The sequence below is a fragment of the Sinohyriopsis cumingii genome, chromosome 16 (assembly GCF_028554795.1).
Source record: "Sinohyriopsis cumingii isolate HCF-2022 chromosome 16, ASM2855479v2, whole genome shotgun sequence".
Classification (NCBI taxonomy): Eukaryota; Metazoa; Mollusca; class Bivalvia; order Unionida; family Unionidae; genus Sinohyriopsis; species Sinohyriopsis cumingii.
The window spans coordinates 35,274,969-35,301,010 of NC_142976.1; the positions used below are offsets into that span (position 1 = coordinate 35,274,969).

Here is a 26,042-nt window from a genome sequence, read left to right on the forward strand (position 1 = left end):
TATATGGTACTAAATGAGAACAGTGCCACACAGACATTAATTCCAATGTATATATGGTACTAAATGAGAACAGTGCCACACAGACATTAATTCCAATGTATATATGGTATTAAATGAGAACAGTGTCACATAGACATTAATTCCAATGTATATATGGTACTAAATGAGAACAGTGCCACACAGACATTAATTCCAATGTATATATGGTACTAAATGAGAACAGTGCCACACAGACATTAATTCCAATGTATATATGGTACTAAATGAGAACAGTGCCACACAGACATTAATTCCAATGTATATATGGTACTAAATGAGAACAGTGCCACACAGACATTAATTCCAATGTATATATGGTATTAAATGAGAACAGTGCCACACAGACATTAATTCCAATGTATATATGGTACTAAATGAGAACAGTGCCACATAGACATTAATTCCAATGTATATATTGAACTAAATGAGAATAGTGCCACACAGACATCCAGTATGGCCTTCACAGTGGTCATCTTGAAATCTTATGACTACTGTCTCTGAATGGATGGTCATATTAGAATGGTGTTTTTATTGAAAGTTTTCTTGTGATGTTTAATTGGTCCTAAATAAAAATGTTGCCCAGCTGAGATAAGTATGACCACCACATCAGCCATCTTGAAAATCTTGTATGGTGAAAGAAATGGTCATAGTTTGAATTGCTGTAAGAAAAGTTTTTTTCAGACAGTAGAGCATCAGTCTCTAACTGATTCTGCCTCAATCCCGTCTGTAGGTGTAATGAGGCTGTACCCTATTTCCGAGCTCTGCAGCATCAAGGTCATTTAAGATACACCATTGTGGGTGGTATTGCAAAACAGCAGACAGATATAGCTCTAAAATGATACCAAATAATCTGGAAGTCCTAGTTGCACTACAAAATACAGAAGGAAAAACCTCATTTTTTGGACCCGTTTTTTTTCTACCCAAAATTTGCTCGTGGTCAGAATGCGATTTTGTGTTTGGATTTTAGACCTTTTGGCCTCAGATCAGACCAGTCTGAACTGCACACAAACAGGCAAACCTTTGCAAAAACTAGGATACGGTGGGCATTTGGAATAAAGAGTGGTCTCCTTACGAAAATCATGGGTCCATTAAGCAAAAAATAAATAAAAAATCCAACTTTTACCCTTCTGTTCATGCACAAGCAAAATAACCAATGGAAAATGATGTTCTAATACAACAAGGCATTAGTCTCATGGAAAATCTGTTGAAAGCTGATGTATTACAATGTATTCAGAAATAGCCCCCCAGATGTCTTTCCCACGTGCATTTCAGGCAAAAATGACAAAAACCTCTGGGGCCAAATGAGTTGAGGGGATACTGGTTTCTAAATAGGGTTTCAAAAGGAATTTACAAATTTAGAATTCAAAGTTTATAGTGTTTTACATCTGATCAAATCTTACAAATAAAAACTCAGTTTAAATATTGATAGTTTATTTTTACACCTAGCCATTACCATGATATTAAGAGATAATAGGGTTAGTAGAAGAATTAAGAAAAAAAGCTGATTTTTAGTGAAAATCAACTGATGTGTAAGGTCAGATGGACTTAAGAATTTAACTGCATGCATGATAATGAATTGATTAAATATTGCCATGTACCATATAGTATAAAATGGTGTTAAAAACTTTGATTGTTGCATTTTAAGATTCTTCATAGAATTTGGGTGAGTCCAGCCTTGGCACCCTTTGGTCAAATTGTATAATGGACATTTGAAAAAGAACACCACTGCCACAGAGCTGTAAATTTGGTGGTAAAATGCAAGGCTGTAAACTTTGGGAAAATTTCTAAATGTTTAAATGGTACATAATAACTAAAGCAATGCCATTTAATCAAACTGATTTAAAATTTGACTTTCCCCTGATCAGTACATTAGGTCTACAGCTGACAACTATTAATATATAAACAATTGCATTAGCATGATGTACCACATTCAACATCTGATTCTTCTTTTATTACCTCCTATTATAGACAATAGACAATATTTTATTTAGTGCAGGTTCGCATTTAATAATAAAAAACTTCATGAGATGGGATGATGATGTGAAACCTTATCACACACACACACACACACACACACACACAGAGTTATACTGATGTGTTAGTTAACATGGATCAAAAGCAGCATCATTAAAAATGATTATTACATGCAGGTCCAATGCACTGACACCTCTTTACTAAATAACAAAAGTGAAATTGCTTTGCTCAATTTGAATACATTTCAAAAGTTATTTATACATTTTTGGGCCATTTGGTTATGTAAAATATGCAAATTAGAACTCTGATTATTAAAATTGTTCATCATTGTTTTTACAGGCTGATCTTGCATCATTAGTTCACAAAGATGCCTGTCCATCCTACTACATGAAAAGCAAGCCATGTAAGTACCAGTTACGTATACTGCAATGGGAAACTGGTACTTTATTTACACAGAGTAATAACTTACTCTTGGTTAAGCAACAAATGTACTGAGTTTACCAATATTTTAAGTTTTCAGAGTTAGTTTTATATTTTGAATGTAATTGCAGACATAAATATTCATTAAATTGACACAGAAGTTGATCAAAAGCTTGTAATACTATGTTGAAACATTTTGTTTAACTCTTTGAACAGAAAAAAGACACATCATTTTACATGTACTCTAAATATAAAAAAAAAACACTCCATGGCAAAAATAAATAGTTGTTGTGTATGAATAATTCTGCACCTATAAAGGTGGAGTCAGTCTCACTTTTCTACATATTTGGATAAAATTACAGGATCTGTCATACCTGTCAACTTGTTTGGGTTACCCATAATTTTATGTGTTTTTTTCATTGTCATGGTTTTGTACTATTTTTTTCTTATAAAAATTCACGTTTTGTTTTTATATAATTTTTTTTGGTTAATCCTGGGAGTTGGGACATAATTTTTGTTTAAAAATTCAAGCACAATCCAGAATCTGTTTTGACTATTCGCATGCAACGTGAGGAAAACTCTAATATACTTTGGAAAGTGATGGAAACTGAGAAAGCCAAAATCGGGTTAAGTTGAAGTATCCTTCTTCATCAAAACCAATAAAAAAATATATTAATATTGAAAAAAATATTTAGATAGCTTCATTTTGTTTAAGATTCTTATGATCCTTTTAACCAATTTCGGTATTCACGGCTTCCATTGCATTCCAGGCAACTGAAATGTAGGCCAACAAAACTTGAAAACATTTGCTTGTCTGGGAATTTCACTTTATTAGGAAAAAGACATCATTGTAAGTAAAGTCAGACTAAAACATTATAACTTTAATTTGTAGAAAAGCACCAATATGGGATGCTTGGTGTGTGAGATGTTCCTTAAAATTTGACTTATCATTCCGATTTTAATTGACATCAGAACACGCTACACAGCACCGTTATTGGCAGTAAGACCTAAACGCCCCAAAAATATCAGGTTGAGGTCTTACATTGTAGGATTAAGGATTTATTGAGGACAAATATAAATATGTAATAAAACTGAGACCATGAAAAATCCAAAGAAGTTAATATTACACCCTGAAAATTCATTTTTCAAAATACCTTGCACATATCTTTTTTTTAACTAGTTGTGACAGTTTCATTTTTGAGTTGACCCACACCTGGATCATGAAACACTTAAAGATGAGTTTAAGGATTATTGCATGCTGCCTGATGAGTGTGTGCCTTTATAAACAGATGATTACCAGAAAAAGAGCTTTTGTAGCTACTGGCTGGATATTATCAGCCAGACAATTAGTACTCATGGCATCCACTTGCCAAATCTGAAATTAGTTATTCAGCGACTACTTACCTTGCCTCACAACAATGCAGGCTGTGAGAGATCTTTTTCTATGATAAAAAAATACATCCAGATTGTAGGAAGTCCCTGAATGCAGACACACTAATATCATTTTTACAGTGTAAGATAAACATTGACACCTGCTGCATAGACTTCAAAAAACCCTGATTACATTTTGAAAAGTGCAAGGGGTGCATGTGTTGCATATAATAATGTGTATGTGTGTTACATCACACTAAAAATCAAAAGAATAAAATAAAGTTTCAGAGATGAAAATAATTATGTAAATGTGTGTAAAATTAGCTTGTTTATGGCATTTGTTGTTTTAAAACTGTCGATCTTATATAATGTATGAATATTTCCTGGGTATCTTTAAGCGATGCTTCTACAGACAGCATTCACACTGGTTCATGATATGCTTGCAAATCAAAATCTTTTCTTTTGTTTCCTTGGATGACCAGTGGCAGCACATTATCTGTTGACAGATCTGAGTCTATGTTAATGGCAGACAGATCTGAGTCTATGTTAATGGCAGACAGATCTGAGTCTATGTTATTGACAGACAGACCTGAGTCTATGTTATTGGCAGATGTATTTATTGACAGACAGATCTGAGTCTATGTTAATGGCAGACATATTTAGTATGAACTATCAGCATTGACTCGGAATGTGACTCCTGGACTTGATAACTTTGGGGAAATATGGTTCTTAATGGTGTTATTGTCATGCAATCTTTTTTGAAGAAATTTCTATAGAAAGCATCCTGCTGTTGAAGATTTGGCCAAGTGCTGATTTTGATTAGATTTCAGGCAGATGCCAGCGATATGAATGATCACATACACAGTTAGGTCTCTTGTTAGGAAGGTTATAGAGTGGTAAGCCAGATAGTCATAGTTCAGCAAATTTTTTTCAGAAGGTAAGAAATGTTTGACATAAATTTCAAACACTTTCAGCATTTTACAAAATGTTTTTTGAGCAAAGATTCTATTGTCATAGGTATATGTTCTAGTGATTCATATCAGGGAATTTTGACGATTTTTTTTATTTATTTAACTATTAAGGAAAAAAATACATTCTAGTTCATCTGGCCATAAATCTTTCAAATTTGTCCAAATTATCTTCATTTGCCTTCAAATATGGCTGCTAAAATTAGAAAGAAACCTTTAATATGTAAATTTGGCAGAAGGCAACTTGTCTTGGGGGCCCTCAGTTCTATAAAAATCATCTTGATCCAAGATGCATTTGCCCTTTTGCAAGATTTACAAAAACACGTATGCTTTTACCAGTCTAGCTCCAACTGTAGAGGTAAATTTGAAAGATATGATGGTATGTTCTGAAATTAATCATCATTCTTACCTGAAGTCTGTTTTTAAATGTATCCCAAAGGGTATGCATTTTTTTGCAGTCCAAACAAAATACAGGGCTTTTACTGTATTATCAACCAAAATAATATCATCACTGATTTTTCATATCATTATTTCAGTTTTTCACAGGTGTGTACCAACAGTTTTGACAGATGTCTTAGAGAATATGGACAATATAAATGTGACAGGTGTAAATACTACAAATATGAAAGATGGAAAGAATAACAATATTTCGCACAGTAACATCATAGATGGTTTAAAGTAAGTTGACAGTGTTTCAGGTTAGTAATTAACAAAATCTTACTTTCATGTTCTTTATTCTATTATGCATGGCTTGTTTAAGCTGCTTTGATGTGCATGTGTCATGTACTTGACCATGACTATTTAATCTTTTACTTGTAAGACAGAACTGATTTTTGACTCACCTGCCTCAAATGTTGCAAAAAGTGACGTAGTGGCTACCATGTCTGCCCATTGATCTATATCTTGTTTTCATTAATGGATCATGATCAATATTTGCCCATAAATACATTGTGGGAAAGAAATACCCCGTGAGATTCATGGTCAGAGAGTTTTAAGGTCAATATCACGGTGAGCAGTTGTTTAAATGTTGGTGTGCGCCTCAATTTTGGTATGCACTTCAATTTTGGTACATCGTATGGAGATCCATTCACCGTGATCAAAAGAATGTTACTGTTGGGTACTTTCCTTCCTCCAGAAAATATATATTTTTGGTTTTAACATCTAGTACCACTGAAGCATATAGGTCACAGCACTATGCAGAGTGTTTGTCAAGTTTTTTTTTCTTTAGCTGATTCAAAGTTGGTCAGTGAAACATCTATTTAACTAGTGTGTGACAAGTCTTTGTTTTCAAGGAATATGCTTTGTACGTATGTATGTATGTATGTATGTATGTATGTATGTATGTATGTATGTATGTATGTATGTATGTATATGTGTATGTAAGTATGTATGTATGTATGTATGTACATATGTGTATGTATGTATGTAAGTATGTATGTATGTGTGTGTGTGCATGCATGTATGTGTGTGTGTGTTTGTATGTATGTATGTGTGTATGTGTGTGTGTATGTATAAATGTATGTATGTATGTATGTGTGTGTATGTATGTATGTGTGTATATATGTATATATGTGTGTTGTATGTATGTATAGATATAGATATATATATATACATGTTGTATGTATGTATATATGTATGTGTGTGTATGTACGTATGCATGTACGTATGTATGTATGTATGAATGTATGTATGTATGCATGCATGTATATGTGTATTTATGTGACTGTATGTATCTGTGTATGTGTCTATATTTATGTGTGTATGTATATATTAGTGTATATGTGTATATATATATATATATATATATATATATATATATATATGTATGTATGTATGTATGTATGTCTGTATGCTTGTATTTGTCTGTTTATTGCATGTATGTGTATGTGTGTATATGTGTCTGTATGTATGTGTCTATATTTGTGTGTGTATGTGTGTCTGTATGAGTCTGTATGTATGTGGCTAAGTATGTCTGTGTGCATATATGTCTCTGTGCATATGTGTATGTATGTATGTGTGTACCTGTCTGTATGTATTGTCAATGTATACACATGTCTATGTATGCATGTATGTGATTGTATGTATGTATCTGCATGAGTCTGTATGTGTCTATGAATGTGTGTATGTATGTGTCTGTAAGTGTGTATGTATGTATGTATGTATTTGGCTGTGTGGGTATGTATGGATGCATGTATATATGTATATGTGTTTGTGGCTATGTATGTATGTATGTATGTATGTATGTATGTATTTGGCTGTGTGGGTATGTATGCATGAATGTATGTATGTATATATATTTGTGGCTATGTATGTATGTATGCATGCATGCATGCATGTGTGTGGCTATGGATGTATGTATGTATGGATGGATGTGTCATTATGTATGTATATATGTTTCAGTACAGGTGTATGTATGTATGTATGTATGACTGACTGACTGCAAGTTTTTTTTGTTCTTTGAGAATTTTATCACATTCTCAGTATGGGCATTCTTATAAGTATTAATTTTCTTGTCTACATATCAGTTCCATTCTACTTATATTATCATTGATGCTGTTATCCATTTACATTCAACTCAGAATTTTTAAAATGCAGCTTTTTTAATTTTTATATTGTTCCTGTTTCTTTTTTTAGGAAATTTGGTCAGTTCTTGAAAGCAAAAGAGTATGGAGAGAAGGTGATACAAGATGTGGTTTCCGCTTGGTGGATGATCCTAATGTATGTATGTTTTGTAAAAGAAAGAGAGAGAGAGAGAGAGATCTTGATCTTTTCAAACAGACACTGGATTTAGATGTACAATTGGTCATAACAGACAGGTTTTCATAGCTCCATTGGTGGCAGGGTCAACACTTTGTTAGGCTTCTAGTTTAAATTTTCATTTGTATGCATTTGTTAAAGCTCATGTGAGATTCTCATTATTTGCTTGAATCTTTATGAAGCTAAGACGGTCCATTTAGTGACCTCTTTGACATGGGATCAAGGTCACAGTCATATAAAAGTTGCTTTAGGTTTTTTCATTGACTTGTATTTTCTAAAACATTTCATAGATTTTGTTCATTCTTTTGATGGATCATAAGGAAGCTTAGCCAATTCATTCTGTGACACACTCAATTGACCCTTTGATGCTGGGGTCATAGACACAGTCATAGAAACTTTGCTTATATTTCCTCAACCCTTGGTCAGTTTTCATTGTACATAGGATGAATCATGATGACAAATCAGAATTCTCTCCTTCAGATATGTTCCTCCATTACCCATAGACTATAAGCCTACTACCTCCCAACTACTTAAAAGATGAAAATCGTCTTTTTTAGTTTTGTAGATGCAAAGGGCAACAACTCTTGCCAGTTACCTCCCATTGCCAGTGCCATGTTGTGCTAGTTTTTAAGCTTCATTTATTGTGTTGAAAAAGGAACAAATTAACTCATAAACGTTATAAGTTTTTTCTAAAGAAATTATCAGCAACCACTGCTGAATATGGATTTATTGTGGGTATTATAAATTAATTTTATATCTTCCCAAGAATTTTAGATAAATTTGTCATTGGTGGACTTCGTTGTTGAAGACTCACTATACTTCTATACCAAAATGGTGAATACGCTATCATTGAACAAGTGTTAATGTCATTCACAACTAACTGCACCAGTGTTGCTATTCACAGTATTTCATGCACTGCCCATTGCTTGCTCACCCATTTAGTAATGGGTGTTGTTTTAGCATCTTATTAACATGCCTCATCATGAATTTATACATTTCTTGTATTTAATTTGCTGCATCGTTTCAGTGGAACTTGTTGCCAAGTGTAAATAATGCAACAAGTTGAAGACAAAGGAAGATGTGCATGAATCATGCCTTGTGTATACTTCATCAGTATCATGTAGCTGGTGCTGTATATGGTGTTCATTAATTTCTGTATTTTTGTTGTGTTTTGTTTTTTATATTGTCATTTCAGTGAAACCTGTTGACAAAGTTTAATAATGCAACAAGTCTGAGACAATAAGAGAGGGTGAAGATGACATAAATTTTTAAAAATTCCTACAAGTGTAATTATTATGATACCATAGGGGAGTGTACCCTCCATGCCAAGGTGGCATAATATCCTTGCATGTCCGAGCATGGCCTTAGAGCCTGTCAGTAAGGATGCATGGGATTTTTACCAGATCCACTGGAGCCAACACTGTCTTTTGCCATCCAGCTTTCCTCACTTGTAGAATTGATTTATGGACTGACCCAACTGTCGATGATATACGGGGATCTTAGTGATAGATCCTTCTATCTTGCAGCACCTTTGGTGATGTATCCTTTTTCTGATCACCATAAATATTCATTGGCAAGATAGAGGAATTAAATTGACTTGAATGGCCTTTCCATCCATCTCTTTCTATGGATTTGTGCACTTTGGAGCAGTCCAGTGATAGACCGGTTTGCAACAAGTTGGGATGACAAGTTGTCCACCTTTGTCTCTCCAGTTCCAGACTCAGAAGTTTGGGTCGTGGATACAGTCAAAACACTGGGAAGGGTTGAGGTCCTTCACCTACCTTCCCACGGACTAGGTACCTAAAATAATCCAGAAGTTACAGGGTCAGAATGATTCAGATAGCCCCCTTTAGATGGGACAGACCAGGGTTAAATATCTGCTAGATCTAGAAATAGATCTACCAAGGAAGAGTCCAGCCAGATCAAATCTTCTCATGCAGCCATGGATGTAAGTCTTGCACCCTTGCCCAGAGCACCTTATTCTTCACACATGGCTCTTTTCCAGAGAGTCTTTGTGAACAAACAATTTAAACCCATTTCAGAGAGAATTTCTGGTGAAAGATGGAAAGCAGGATTTCACTCCTCAACCCCATCTTCATGACTGAGGTGAGCCATATGCTCATCATAGTCTGAAGTCTCACAAGATCAGAGTTGCCTGATGAAGATTTCAGCTCATGAGATTAGAACAGTCTCTGTTGTTGTCATTGTTCTTGTTGTAGGGTTTAATGCCGTTTTCAGCACAAGATAGGCTATACATGGTGGCCAGTAGAATTGGTGGAGGAAGAACCCAAGCAGACTCTGTGTGAGCCTCACGTTCAATGTTTTGATCCAAGACATAGTACAAACTGTTGACTGGCATACAGTCAACCTTCTTGAGCTTTTATCTCAGAGGCTAGCTTTGCAGAGACAAAGTCTGTATCTAGTGGGTCCAGTGTTGGCGGTCCAGATGACCACCAGACCCAGTTAAGAGTCAACACAGCCTATTAGCTTCACATTTTTGCCATTTATCATACTCTTATTTTGCTTTTTACATATGATGTGGATTTGTTATCAAATAAGGCTGCAGTTACTGGAAAAAAGATAAACCATCAAATGATTTTTTGTCTCAAAAACCTTTTAACAGAATTTTCCCAAATTTAATTGAAAACATTCTTTCATGAACACCTTTCAGGTTTGTTGTTGACCCACAAAAAGCTACTGGCCAGGTTTCTCACATACCCACATTGGCCGAGCCTGAGACTCGAACCCACACAGACAGAGATAAGATGGCAGTGATCCATAATGGTGAGCGCTTTAGACCACTCAGCCATTCGGGGCCCCTTCAAGTTTGTACAAATGATGCCAATATGCCATCAGTTCCTGCCATTGTTATTACAAATATTTTTAAAATGCTCTACAGAAGTTGTCAGAAAGCATGAAGGACTTGTAGATTTGTACAAATAATTTTGATTTGATGTCTGCTGTTAGTACAAATAGAAAAATCTGATAGAAAGCATCCTGGCATGAAGGTTTATTCTTCGATTTTTATGCAGCTGGTGCCAATCTGTCACCAAATATGTTTACTGATATTTAAAATATCTTGGGTCTCTTGTTTACTTGACTAAGAGGTTAAAGTCTTCTCCAGCTTGATGTTGATGTGTAAGGCTTAAGCATATCTCAGTTTCAATGGTGTGAAATAACTGAGGGTACCTTACTCACCCTGAATAGGATGTCAGTCCATTGCTGGTTCAATTACATCTGAAGCTTCCCATTGGTAGATGGTTCTTCCTTCATCAGATATGCTGGATCCCAGTTTCAGTGGTGTGAAGTAAATGAAAGTACTTGCCCAGAATTGGATGTCAGTACATTTGCAGGTTCAATTATATTCCCTGTGTTGAGTTGGGTCTTTCCAGGTTCTTCCTCCACTGGCCACTGTGTACATCATTTGCTGGAAAATGACTTTAAAACACACTAAATCAACTGCATCAAGATCAACTGGAACAGATGATGTTCAGGACAAAAAGCACTGACCCTATTGGGACTACTTGACTGCAAAAACTTCACTTTGTTAATATGCATTGCCTTTGCCGTGTACAATGCTGCCCACAGCTGGCTGAAGGGCCAAGTGAACTGATTAAGGTTCTCTGTCCATTATAGGACATATTTCATCAGTCAACATTAGATATTTTTAAGATCTATAAAACCACCATTGTACTTTTAGCACAGTTTGGCATTGAGAATTCTGGTATGGAGAACCTGAAACTTCATATAAGTGATTCTGATCTGCATCTAAAATATTGCTGTTGTTACAGTAAAAACTGCCATGAGTGACCACCTGTCATTTCCTACCACAATTGTTATGCACAGATCAGTTTTATTATATAAGTGCTCTGTCATCAGTGACCACCTGCTAAATGTGACCATCGACCATGATGTCTTGACAAAATATATATTTTGATACTGATATGAATGACCGCATTGCTGTTGTTGTTGTTGTAGGGTTTAACGCCATTTTTCAACACTAGATAGGCTGTACATGGTGGCCAGTATAACTTGTGGAGGAAGAACCCTGGAAAACATCAGAAAGAACCACCAACCCATGAGAAGCTACTGGCAAACATTCTCGTGTACCCACACTGGCCAAGCCCAAGACTCGAACCCATGCAAATAGAAGTGAGATGGCAGTGATCTGTAATGGTGGGTACTTTAGACCACTCGGCCACCTGGGGCCCCTGACCACATTGCAAAAATGAGGATAGACTCCACCGAAGTTTATTTAATCCAATGACCGCTTTTATGTTCTATAACAAAAAGGAGGCTGGCAACCAGTAAATGAAATATTTTGGGTATGCTTATAGTGTTTCATATTTTCTGTTTTAGACCAGACTAAAGTACCAGTAGAGTGTTCCAGCACTTAGCCTGGTTCCCGGCCTTGTTTTAGCTGGACCATCATAGCTAGTGCCAATATTTAAGAGTAGGACCCAGCATCCAGCTCTGTGAATGACCATATTGCTAGAACAGAGACAGACACCACTGACTTTTATGTAATTATTTGTAACAATGATTGCTAGAATAGTCAAGATTGTTCTGATCAAAAACACCCGTGAAGAAAACAACAATACCCCCCCCCCCCAACACCCCAAAAGAGGATTCTGGCTACTACTGGTTTGTATAAAGTGACGCATGATCCAGTTCATAAACTTGGCTAATTTAGATGTCATAAATTTGCCACTGTAGTGCAGAAATTAAGGTAGTGGTCGTATATATTGTTTGTCTTTAGAGTTGATCCATATTGCCTGGGGGTAAAAAAATGTCTTTGTCTATTAAATTAGAAAGTGAGAATTGTTTGAGGGATTTGATTGATAGTGTTAAAGGCTTGTGATGTCTGTTGCTACAGTGATTACAACCCAGTCACCAAGCTGTTGTCTATTCAGGCTGGTGCAACTGGGTTGCACACTTTGTATATAGAGGTAACTTTTGTCTTTGAGTAAATGATTTTGTTTCTGGATGAGAAAACTGTTTATTTTTATTTCATTAATCGTTAGATATGAAGTGTAGATTCGTCATATTTTCCCAAAGCCTAGTCAAAACCATATTTACAGCTGATATTACAACTGAGCACTCATAATGTTAACACCCTGTACCTTAATAACAATGGAAGAACCTCCAACTAAAATGAGTCAAATTTTAACCCTAGAGAAAATAATTATTGTAACTGAAAGAAACAAATTTAGGGTATTATAATGGAAAAGGAGTTAATCAGATTTCATATGCTAATACCTGTAGATGTAATCTTCAAAAGAATGTAAATGTGATTTCATGTTTAATGATATAAGCATATCTTTATTGCTATAAATTTTGTTTTCAGATGAATGCATGCAATAGTTTAGCAAGAACTATTAATATAGAATAGAATATATGTACTGTGACTGAGGTTATTTTTCTTTAAATTTTTCTGAAACTGGACCTTTCAAACTGGTCTTTTTGTACAAACCTGTTATGAGAGACTGCCTGTCTTGAGAGACCATTTTTTTGTTGGCAGATGGGGCAGTCTCTCATAACAGGATTTACTACATTTAAAAAGAAAAAATAAACATTTTTTACTTAAGAACCACTAAACAAAATTTTACAGAAAGCTTTCTTGCATGGAGTTCTTTCAGATTAAAACAAATTATTCCAATCTGCAATCAAGCTTGGTCACCATAGGTAAAAACAAAGAAACCTTTAGAACACTTCTAATAAACCACTTATGAATCAGACCAAATTGTTTACAAAGCAACTTTGCATCAGAACTTTGCATCAAAACTTTGCATCAAGACTTTGTATCAAGACTATGGATCAAGACTTTGCATCAGGACTTTGGATCAAGACTTTGCCTCAAGACTTTGGATCAAGACTTTGCATCAGGACTTTGCATTAAAACATTGCATCAAGACTTTGGATCAAGATTTTGCATCAGGACTTTGCATCAAAACTTTGCATCAAGACTTTGGATCAAGACTTTGCATCAGGACTTTGCATCAAGACTTTGCATCAAGACTTTGCATCAAAGTCTTTCAGCTTTGTACAGTTGATGTTAATCTGCTGTCAAAATCAACATTGTAACTAAAATTAAAAACTTATTCAGCAACTATTTTTATAATCCTCAACTGTATTTCACCAAATGTAACATAAGCATTCCTATATCATGGCCTTTCTTTGTCTTTACAAATAAATCAGATCCACCATCAGGTAAAACCATTTATATGAAAAATAGTAAAACCTTTAAATGTTGACTTCCAAAAAATCACATGACTGATTTTAAAGAAATGAATTGAAAAGTATCCTTGCATCAGAGTGTTTTAATTTATACAGGTCCTTATTCAGGTATGAGAACCATTATTTAGAATCAACAAAACACTGCTTAAGAATTAAATTTGACAGACAGCATTATACTAATCCAGATTGCTCACTGACAACCAATCTAACTACCTTTAGCTATCAGGCCTCTATCAACTGACAACCAGTCTAACTATCTTTAGCTGTTAGGCCTATATCAAATGACAACCAGTCTAACTACCTTTAGCTATTATGCCTATATCAAGCAGCTGAGCAGTCTGAGACCAACTTTGGCCTCAGTTTTGTTTCAACATGCCTCAGATTGCATTCTGTTTAATATTTTGATACAAGTAAAAATAAAAAAAGTAATGTAGACACTTTAATACTAAGCATGAAACTTGATGAATGTCAAAAGTAATTAGACTATTGTCTTCAGACCAAAACTCCCAAATGAGTTCTTATGTTGAATGCCTCTATAATAATAATAATAATGACTTTCTTTAAAGAGGGTAACACAATTAGCTAAAAACTAATCTACCTTGAGGCCCTCATACAAAGGAATTTTTTTTTTAGCTGCATCTCTGAAGCCACTGGATATATTGGGTTTGGAAGAAGGAAATAGGGTGTGAGTGGGCATTTCTAATCTCAAGTGGAATAATATTCCAGAGCAAATTTCCAGAGCATTGGAATCTTTTTTAAAATAATTCTTTATTTGGTTTGGGAATTTTATACTGTTTGGTAGACATGGATCACAGGTGGGGAGTATTGCCAGGTAGCCTATAATGGAATAGTGATTGTAAATATTCAAGAGCACTATTCTGAGATATCCTGTACATGAATTTGGCTTTTCTCAAATGGGTTTGGTCTTTAATAGGTAATATTTTCAACTTGCTAGCTAAATTTTCCTTGCTTTCTTTCTGGATTGATATTAGCCCAAATGCTCTTTTTTGAAGATGTGCCAGCTTAGCTATTATTTTATCATTTGAATTACCCCATACTATATTACAGTAGTCTAAATAGGGTTGTATGTAACTGTTATAAAAAAGTTTTCTGTGCCTTTCAGGGAGAAAATGTCTTATCCTACTGAGAAGCCATAAACTTGAATTGACTTTTTTACTGATATGTTTGATATGTTCAATCCGTGATAGGTTATTATCTACCAAAACACCAAGTAGTCTATGATGACAGACCATTTGCAAATCGTTATCCTTCCATGTCAGACATAGTTCATCACTATCAAGATTTGTCCTTTTTGCCATGTTGAGATAAGTAATATTTTAGTTTACCAGTATTTACCACCATGCCATTGCATGTGCACCAGTTGTCCAGTTTGTTTAGAGCATTCTGTAAAGAAATTTCGAGTTCATGCTTTGTGTTTTGGCTGTCTGACAATGTTGTGTCATCTGCATAGAGATCTGTAGATGATATTGAGTCTCTTAGTAAAAGTGGTAGGTCATTAATAAATAAAATGAATAGTAATGGACCTAGAATTGAGCCTTGTGGTACTCTGTATCTAATTGTTTCAGGTTGAGACAGAACATTATTTATGTAAACATGTTGTGATCTCTCACTTAAGTAAGAAGTAAACCATCTAATTGTTCTTTCATCACACTGATTTTCAGTTTCTTCAAAAGGATTTCATGATCCACCATGTCAAAAGCTTTCCTGAATTCTACAAATACAGATCCTATTATACTACCCTGGTCAAGTGTTTGAAGCCATTTATCAGTTAGGGAGATCAAGGCAGTCTCACATGAATGTTTCTGTTTAAAGCCTGATTGATTAGGGTGTAACATCTATCACAGGTCAGGGACTTTATCACACAAGTGGGGGGGGGGGTCAAGGACTTTATCACACAAGTGGTGAGTTGGGAACTTTATCACACAAGTTGGGGGTCAGGGACTTTATCACACAAGTGGGGGGGGTCAGGGATTTATCACACAAGTGGGGGGTCAGGGACTTTATCATACAAGTGGAGGGTCAGGGATTTATCACACAAGTGGGGGTTCAGGGACTTTATCATGCAAGTGAGTGGTCAGGAGTTTTATCACTCAAGTCAAGCAATTGTGGCATTATAGGCAACATGTAAAATTCAGAATGTGTGATAATGTTTTGGTAGCTGTCCTCATGCAGGTTGCTTCACTTTTAGACACTGATGCTAGCTGCATATTAGAACTAGTATAAAGTTTTTTGTTTTTCATTTCACAGAGGATTCCTCATTTGTAAAGTCCTCTGTTTTTCATTTCATAGAGGACTCCTTATTGGAAAGTTCTCTGTTTTTTCATTTCATATAGGACTCCTTATTGGAAAGTCCTCTGTTTTTCATTTCACAGGATTCCATTGTAAAGTCCCCTGATTTTGATTTCACAGAGGATACCTCATTTTAAAGTCCTCTGTTTTTTATTTCACAGAGGCCTCCTCCTTGCCTGCTTTGTATGTCTGATCTGGATCATTTTGATGAGATGGATTGCAGGGATCATGGTTTGGTTTGCTATCTTTGCTTTCATTGGAATTTTTGCATTTTGTAAGTACATGATAACAAATGTTTTTATTTCTAATGAAAAATATGAAGGTGCATTAATTATCTCTGCAGTTGAAAGCCAGTACTGTATATACTCATGTTAAAATTGAATCTGACTGCAAGCTGCATAGATCCTAATCTGTCATCACATAGCATACTAGCAGATCTGGGTCTTTGCTGTTGTTAGGACTAATCAGTATAACAAACAACATAGACCCCAATCTGTCATTGCTTAAGATACTGGAAGATCTGGGTCTATGCAGTTTGTTAGGACTAATCAATGTAACAAACAGCATAGACCCTAATGTGTCATTGCTTAAGATACTGGAAGATCTGGGTCTATGCAATTTGTTAGGACTAATCAATATAACCAACAACATAGACCCTGATCTATCATTGCATAAGATACTGGAAGATCTGGGTTTATGCAGTTTGTTAGGACTAATCAATGTAACAAACAACATAGACCCTAATCTGTCATCACATAAAATACTGGAAGATCTGGGTCTATGCAGTTTGTTAGGACTGATCAATATAGCAAACAACATAGACCCTGATCTGCTGATGCATACACCTTCTTATCCAGTTGATGAAATATAAAAAGCGTTGTTGCAATAATACATTAGTATTTTCGACAATATATTCAGTTACATTTAAGTGACAGATCTTTGACTTGAATCAATGGTTGATACAGAATCTGTTACCTGATTTGCTTTGCTGTCAGGTCAAGCAGCCATTCTACTAAGTCTGTCTGGAAGGTTTACCCCAACATTACTGAAACCCCAGTTTTATATCTTTTCCTTTCTTCATTCTTAGACCAAAAGTAATGGAGAAAATCCCCAATACTTTGCAAAGAATGTATCATTTTAGGATATACATTTGAATACAGGCTCAACATACCATTTTAATGAAAAGAAAGGACAAAACCTTGTCTACCTGACAGCATTAAGGAAGAGGGAAAGAAGGAAGGTCATCTCTCTCTTCTATTCAACCAACATCAGAAGGTCAACTTTCTCTCCTATTTAGTAATTGTCTGTTTCCTGTTTCTTAAATATTGACTTTGTTTATGTGTCACTTTTGCCAATTTATAATTTAATGATAATTTCCTTATTTCAGGCAGTTACTATAGTATCACAAAGTACTTGCATAATAAAGATACAGACCAAGAATTTTCTATCTTTATGGCTGTCCTGAAGTTCTCTTTTCAACAGGCTAAATTCTGGCTGGCTGTTGGTAAGTAACTGACTAGATATCATGCACATTTTATTGTCACAACCTTCACCTTCAAACAGGCTAAATTCTGGCTGACCATTGGTAAGTAACTGACCAAATACCATATACATTTTATTGTCATAACCTTCACCATGAAACAGGCTAAATTCTGGCTGGCCATTGGTAAATAACTGATCAAATACCATACACATTTCAAACATTGTCTTATATGTGGAGCATAGTTGAGAAATGGGTATTCTTGCCTTTCCCCTGTCACCAGTATTTATTTGGTGAGTTTTAACTTCCAACCTGTTAGACATTTTTTTTATGTGAACTTGATGGACAAAGTTCATAATGATATACCACCTTTTGAGTGAATGGGGATTATATCCTGAAAAATTTTACCATCCATTTTAGATGGATTTTTCTTTAATCTTTTAAATCCTTGGTTTTAACATGCCTCTTCTAGTACCTGATATTTGCATTTATTTTGAAGGCTTTATTTTCTCCTTCATATACATTTCTCAGCCACATAACATTAGGGATATAAGCCTGCTGCCTCACAAATCCACCCCTACCAAAAAGATGAAAATCAACATTATCTAGCTCATATGAACAAAGGGCAATAACCCTTGTCCATTACCTCCTCATGCCACCTCCAGCTGTAGCTCGTTTTTAAGCTTCACTAATCTACTGATAACATTGTACATTCCTACAACAATCCAAGCCATTTTGGTGTTAAAATTGGACCATCCAACTTTAAATTTGGATTTATTGTGTTGGACAATCATTCTTATATATGTTGTATACATTATTTTTGAATTATTTTCCAAATTTGAGTGACTTTATCACCTTTATGAACTTTATTTATTTAAGACCACATTTCAACATCCTGTTGTTGAACTCTTGTTGTCATTTATGAGTTAACATACCATTGCTTTTGCTTGCTTCATTAGTAACAGGGATGGTATTGGCGAGTTAGTAAAATGTTGATTTGCTAAATTATGTTTTGTTTTCTCTTCTTGTTTCATTTCAGTAGAATTGTCAACTAAATGAATGAAATGCAAAAAGTTTAAAGCCAAGGAAGAAAACCATGACTCTTGTATCATATGTACTAAGTGTACATTGTCTGTACCATGCAATGTGTATATTACATGGACAGAGGAGTCTGGGCTACAACAGTCCAGTCAACATCAAAAAGGAAGGAAAGATGAAATAAGTCAAGGAAAGATAACATTGATATCCTCAGTACACATCCAAAGTCAGTCTTCATTGTGAGTCTTTGAGGGATGCTATGGTCTTCTTCCCCCCCCATAAAGTTCATTGCTCGCAGCCATCAGCCACAGTAACATCAGCAGCAGTGGATTAGAATAATGATGAGATAACACAACCATCTGCTTTTAAACAGATGTATTGTCTGGTCCAGGAGATAACATGCAGTTATTGATGACAAATAGATATTACCCTTATTTCCCTCACTCACTTCCACACCTTTTTCTGACTCATTGGGGGATCATAGGCTGCCCAATGGGTGTGATGTCCAAACATGGCCTTCGAGCCTCTAAGTTCAGATGCATGGGGTTTATGCCGGATCCATTGGATCCATTTCATAATACAGCCTCACTATCACTGGTCAGCCACCCACCAGCTGTCCAGCCATCCCAGCATTGGGACTTTTTGGTTGAAAAAATGGTCTAGCCTCTAAGTTTGGATGCATGGGGTTGATGATGGATCCATTGGATCCATTTCATAATACAGCCTCACTATTACTGTCCAGCCAGTCACCAGCTGTCCAGCCATCCCAGCATTGGGACTTTTTTGACAAAATTGTCTAGCCAAATAGGATTTATGGGGATCTTAGTGACAGATCTGTCCATTTAGCCATGCTGTCAGCGATATACCTTTACTATGATGGAAATTTCAGTGAGAAATCTTTATGTCCAGCCAGACCCTTGGAGCGGCCTGTACCAGTTATATCTGGACCTTCTATACTGCCAGCATCAAGGCTGGTTATACAGCAAGCAAACCAGCTAGCCATTCCAGCTGTTCACTGCTTCTCCACATGGAAGAGTTACTGACAGTTTCAAAGAGGACCTACTTGAGTCATTGAAGCCATCTGATATGACTTATCCAGAGCTGCATGCAGAACCAGATCAGAACTTGACACACAGTGTGACAAAGCTCCTCCAAATCAGTCATACTCAGATCTGATCATGGAATGGAGTGAATTTAGCTTTGTGGCTGCAATCGAGGAAATTTATAGGGTGTTGGCAACTTCTGAATGCCCTCCATACCCTACCACTACTCAAGGCTATAAAGTTAAAGCATCTGGAAATTTTGATGAGCAGGAAGAGACGCCATCCTTTTGGGTTCTTTCCCAATAGGCTAAAATTAAGGAAATCCATGACTGGCTGTTGGGTAGAATTGGTGACCCAAGGAATTTTAAAGCTTTCTTTTCAGAACACCAAGTACCAGTAATGTTCTCATCAAATCTCACTCAGATGCATGCAGCCCTGGTCCTTGACAAAAAATCATGCAGTGGTTTGCATTTTGTATAAAGTGCCACATCAGAACTAGCTTGGAATGTAGTTGCAAAGTCTTTAATGATAGATTTGGCCTCTTTGGCAATTTAAAAACTTGCAGAGATATTGGGAAATGACCCTGCTTTGGAGGCAGTGACCAGGATTGCTATAGTCATTAACCAGGCAGCTCCCCATTCCATGGCCAATGCTTTGACTGCTTCAGCCTACTTAGACCTGATACATTGTGATACGTGTCTGCAGTCCTTGTTGCTCAAGCCTCATCATACCATGGATTTACAGATGACCCTGTTTGGGTCACTATTACTCTTTGGGGTAAATATTAAAGAAGTTCAGAGGCAGGCAGCTTAGGAACTGCCCCTCTAACTTGCCACTCAACCCACATAGGTGTTTCAAAACAATCAGTCCCTACCACTGTGGAGGGATGATAAATGGACAAGGGACTAGGGATTTTTCAGTCAGATGTGCAGTATAATCCCAGCTAGAAGACAACAGTCTGACCAAGCTAGGAAGCAATGATACAGAGGTGGCAAAAGCCAAGTTTCAAGCCCCCTAACTCTAGACATTGACCTACCCTCCCAACTGCTCACAGACAGCCTGCATGTGGGCTGCCACCTCCTGTAATTTCAGGCTTACTGTATCAGCCTAATCCCTCAACAATTGGGTGATCTAGGTCATTTGGGAGGGGCTTAAGATTTCATTTATCCAACCCCCTCCCCTTTCCTCCTTTCCCTTCGTCATGGACATACTGTCGTATCAGAAGAAGGATGCCTTTCTACAGATGGTCACACATCGAGGAACAGGCTGTGGAGATTGTGCAAAAACCACCATTGTCTGGGCTTTCTCCATGGCTGTTTCTTACTCAAAAGGCAAATGGCAAGTTGAGGCTGATTATCAACCTGAGCCAATACATTACACCACCACAATACAAGATGGTGATTGTGAGATCAGTCCATCTCTCCATCCAACAGGATACTATGATGTCAGTCTCAATCTGACCAATGCATATTTTCATGTCCCTATCCACCCTGCATCATGGAAATTTCTGTTTTGCTGACTGTGACACTGTTTATCAGTTCAGTGTCCTATCTTTTGGCCTTAACATCAGCCCTTGGCTTTTACCAAGATTATGGACTGTGTCTTCACCCTGTTGCAAACAACTTCATCTACAATGATGACAGAATACCTTAATGACATCCTACAGAAACATATGGTAAGTTCTGCTGATCTCTTAGGCAAAAATGATCTCTCACTTTTAGATCATCTAGGCTGTCTAGTGAATTGGGAAAAGTCTGACCTCTGTCCATCTTAGCTTTTTGAACAAATGAGTTTATCACCAACCTGAATCTGGTGTGGCTTCCTTGTGTTCCCATAATCGGGCTTGTCAATCTTGTTGAGTCCATGTCCAACAGGAGTTGGATTTCAGCAAGAGAGTTCATGCAACTCCTTGGATTATTCAGAGCAGTGGTGGACTTGATCCTGCTCAGCCATCTTTTTATGTGCGCCCTACAAATGACGTTGCTTGCACAATGGTGCCCCATTTCAAGTCCCCTTGATCAAATAGTTATGATCATACATGAGATATAATCATTCCTGCATCAGTGGTGCAACCCAAAGTTGACTGACCATGTGGATCCAGCTTGAGAAGCCCCAAGTGGAAATAATTTGTACCAATGCTAGTTTGTAAGGTTGGGGTGCCCACCTGTTGCTGGACTTCACTATGGTCAGTGGCATGTGGGAGCCAGGGGAATGACCTATTCACATCAGCCTTTTAGAAATGCCTTTCACTTCTGGAGGGATCGACTCTAAGACAAAGTGATCCCCATTATGTTCAACAACTCAGTGGTGGCGACCTATCTCCTCAAACAAGGGGGCACCAGATCACCTGACCTGTGTGCAATCAAACAGTCACCATTTGCTCCCTCTTTTCCATAGACAGGTTAAGAACAGCAGCCATGCAAGATCCTGTTTGCACACTCAAGCTCTACTTGAAATGCACAGAGACAAGTCGTGGTTTGCACAAGTGCCTTTTTCTTCCAGTGAAAGTGGGGAAGGATGTCATCACTCAACCCCTTGCTTCATGGCTGAAATGGGTTTTTAGAGGTCTCACAAGATCAGAATCGCCTCATGAAGATTAACACTTATGAGATTAGAGCGATCTCTATGAACCTTGTGTTTAAACATAACGTTTCAATCCGAGATATAGAAGCAGTTGGCTGGCATGCAAAGTCAACCTTCTCAAGTTTTTATCTCTGCAATTTAGCTTTGCAGTGGCAGACCTTGAATCTGGTAGGCCATGTGGTGGCAGCCCAGATGCTACCAGACCCAATTAAAACAACACAGCTATCAGCCTTGCTGGATTTTCCAGTGAAATTTTGTAGGTAAAATTTCAGTAATTATCTTCTTAACCATATATATGTTTCACAGATCAAGTGCCTCTAGGCTGTGTTGCTTATCTAATTAGAAGAATGGGTTATCGTTAGCATGGGGAATCCACCCTTCATTCCCTGGAAGGATACTCAATGTACAGGTCAAATGTTTAGCATTCTCTTCTCCTATTACTTATTTTCATAACATTAATATGATGGAGGAATACATTTGAAGGAGAAAGGAAATTTTTAAGTAAATTTTTTTCCCCAAGAATACTTAGCCAAACACATTACTTATAAACACTCGCAACCACCCTGTCTTGTGAGCATCCTTGTTAGTATATTGCTCAGCTTAAAAACTGGCGACACCTGGTAGTCACAAGGGAAGATAATGGGCAAGAGTTATTGCCCCTTTTCAATAGGAAATAGACAGGAAAGATGATTTTCGTCTTTTAGTAGGGCTGGATTTGCATGGTAGGAGGCTCATTTTCCTGAATATTAATGTAATTGGGTAAGTATTCCCAGAGAAACACAGTTTACTTAAAAATTTGCTTTTCCTCTCAGTTATTTGGCCTGTCAATCACATTATGTTTGATGTACTTGAGATACATGGAACCCATTAGTGCAAAACTGTAACACTGTTGCAGACAGTGAGACATTGTTAATTTAATACAGACACTACCATTGCTGCTAAACATTGGACCTGTTTCTAGTCATTAATAGGCAACACTAAGATGTTAAAACAGTTTCATTTCTAAACCTGATGAACGGAATTAGAACAGAAAACATCTTTTCCATGAAGGCAGTATAGTTTGGCATAATTAGCAGAAAGCGTCTTTTCCATGAAGGCAGTATAGTTTGGCATAATAAACAGAAGGCATCTTTTCTATGAATGCGTTATAGTTTGGCATATTTAACAAAAAGTATCTTTTCCTTGACGGCAGTATAGTTTGGCAAAATTAACAAAAAGCATCTTCTCCATGATGGCAGTATAGCTTGGTTAAATTAACAAAAAGCATCTTTTCCATGAAGGCAGTATACTTTGGCATAACTAACAGAAAGCATCTTTTCTACAAAGGCAGTATAGTTTGGCATAATTAACAAAAAGCATTGTTGTAGTTGTTGTAGGGTTTAACGCCATTTTTCAGCACAAGATAGGCTATAAATGGCGGCCAGTATAATTGGTGGAGGAAGAACCCTGGAAAACCCCTGGAAGAATCACTGACCCACGAGAAGCTACTGGCAGGCTTTCTCATGTACCCACGTTAGTCGAACCTGAGACTCGAACTCACGCAGACAGAGGTGATATGGCAGTGATCCGTAATGGTGAGCACTTTAGACCACTCGGCCACTCGGGGCCCCAACAATAAGCATCTTTTCCACATGGGCAGTATAGTTTGGCATATTTAGCAGAAAGCATCTTTTCCATGAAGGCAGTATAGTTTGGCATAATAAACAGAAGGCATCTTTTCCATGAAGGCAGTATAGTTTGGCATATTTAACAAAAAGCATCTTTTCCTTGACAGCAGTATAGTTTGGCAAAATTAACAAAAAGCATCTTCTCCATGATGGCAGTATACTTTGGCATAATTAACAGAAAGCATCTTTCCATGAAGGCAGTATGGTTTGGCATAATAAACAGAAGGCATCTTCTCCATGATGGCAGTATAGTTTGGCTAAATTAACAAAAAGCATCTTTTCCATGAAGGCAGTATAGTTTGGCATAATTAACAGAAAGCATCTATTCATCGAGGCTGTATAGTTTGGCATAATTAACAGAAAGCATCTTTTCCTTGAAGGCAGTATATTTTGGCATAATTAACAGAAAGCATCTTTTCTTTGAAGGCAGTATAGTTTGGCATATTTAACAAAAAGCATCTTTTCCTTGACAGCAGTATAGTTTGGCAAAATTAACAAAAAGCATCTTCTCCATGATGGCAGTATACTTTGGCATAATTAACAGAAAGCATCTTTCCATGAAGGCAGTATGGTTTGGCATAATAAACAGAAGGCATCTTCTCCATGATGGCAGTATAGTTTGGCTAAATTAACAAAAAGCATCTTTTCCATGAAGGCAGTATAGTTTGGCATAATTAACAGAAAGCATCTATTCATCGAGGCTGTATAGTTTGGCATAATTAACAGAAAGCATCTTTTCCTTGAAGGCAGTATATTTTGGCATAATTAACAGAAAGCATCTTTTCTTTGAAGGCAGTATAGTTTGGCATAATTAACAGAAAGCATCTTTTCCATGAAGGCAGTATAATTTGGCATAATTAATGGAAAGCATCTTTTCCTTGAAGGCAGTATAGTTTGGCATAATTAACAGAAAGCATCTTTTCCATGAAGGCAGTATAGTTTGGCATAATTAACAGAAAACATCTTTTCCATGAAGGCAGTATAGTTTGGCTAAATTAACAAAAAGCATCTTTTCCATGAAGGCAGTATAGTTTGGCATAATTAACAGAAAGCATCTATTCATCGAGGCTGTATAGTTTGGCATAATTAACAGAAAGCATCTTTTCCTTGAAGGCAGTATATTTTGGCATAATTAACAGAAAGCATCTTTTCCTTGAAGGCAGTATAGTTTGGCATAATTAACAGAAAGCATCTTTTCCATGAAGGCAGTATAATTTGGCATAATTAATGGAAAGCATCTTTTCCTTGAAGGCAGTATAGTTTGGCATAATTAACAGAAAGCATCTTTTCCATGAAGGCAGTATAGTTTGGCATAATTAACAGAAAACATCTTTTCCATGAAGGCAGTATAGTTTGGCTAAATTAACAAAAAGCATCTTTTCCAAGAAGGCATTATAGTTTGGCATAATTAACAGAAAGCATCTTGTCCATGAAGGCTGTATGGTTTGGCGTAATTAACAGAAAGCATCTTTTCATCGAGGGCTGTATAGTTTGGCATAACAACAAAAAGCATCTTTTCCTTGAAGGCAGTATCATTTGGCATAATTAACGGAAAGCATCTTTTCCATGAAGGCAGTATAGTTTGGCATAACTAACAGAAGGCGTCTTTTACATGAAGGCAGTATAGTTTGGCATAATGAACAGATAGCATCTTTTCCTTGAAGGCAGTATAGTTTGGCATAATTAACGGAAAGCATCTTTTCCATGAAGGCAGTATAGTTTAGCATAATTAACAGAAAGCATCTTTTCCATGAAGGCAGTATAGTTTGGCATAATTAACAGAAAGCATCTTTTCCATGAATGCAGTTTAGTTTGGCATAATTAACAAAAAGCATCTTTTCCTTGACGGCAGTATAGTTTGGCAAAATTAACAAAAAGCATCTTCTCCATGAATGCAGTATAGTTTGGCATAATTAACAAAAAGCATCTTTTCCTTGAAGGCAGTATAGTTTGGCATAATTAACAAAAAGCATCTTTTCCATGAAGGCAGTATAGTTTGGCCTAATTAACAGATAGCATCTTTTCCATGAAGGCAGTACAGTTTGGCATAATTAATAGAAAGCTTTTCCATGAAGGCAGTATAGTTTGGCATAACTAACAGAAAGCATCTTTTCCTTGAAGGCAGTATAGTTTGGCTTAATTAACAGAAAGCATC

General features: G+C 36.5%; 1 protein-coding gene across 3 annotated transcripts in view; it reads left to right on the forward strand.

The window, feature by feature from the left end:
* Window positions 1-26,042, forward strand: part of LOC149780199 (choline transporter-like protein 4) — a 234,626-nt gene that overhangs the window by 109,023 nt on the left and 99,561 nt on the right. For all 3 annotated transcript variants that reach the window (XM_089936955.1, XM_089936953.1, XM_089936954.1), the window contains exons 7-11: window positions 2,353-2,416; window positions 5,309-5,450; window positions 7,407-7,490; window positions 16,238-16,350; window positions 17,464-17,580. In XM_089936955.1, the coding sequence (XP_089793081.1) occupies window positions 2,353-2,416; window positions 5,309-5,450; window positions 7,407-7,490; window positions 16,238-16,350; window positions 17,464-17,580 (520 nt within the window). The remainder of the gene's footprint in view (window positions 1-2,352; window positions 2,417-5,308; window positions 5,451-7,406; window positions 7,491-16,237; window positions 16,351-17,463; window positions 17,581-26,042) is intronic.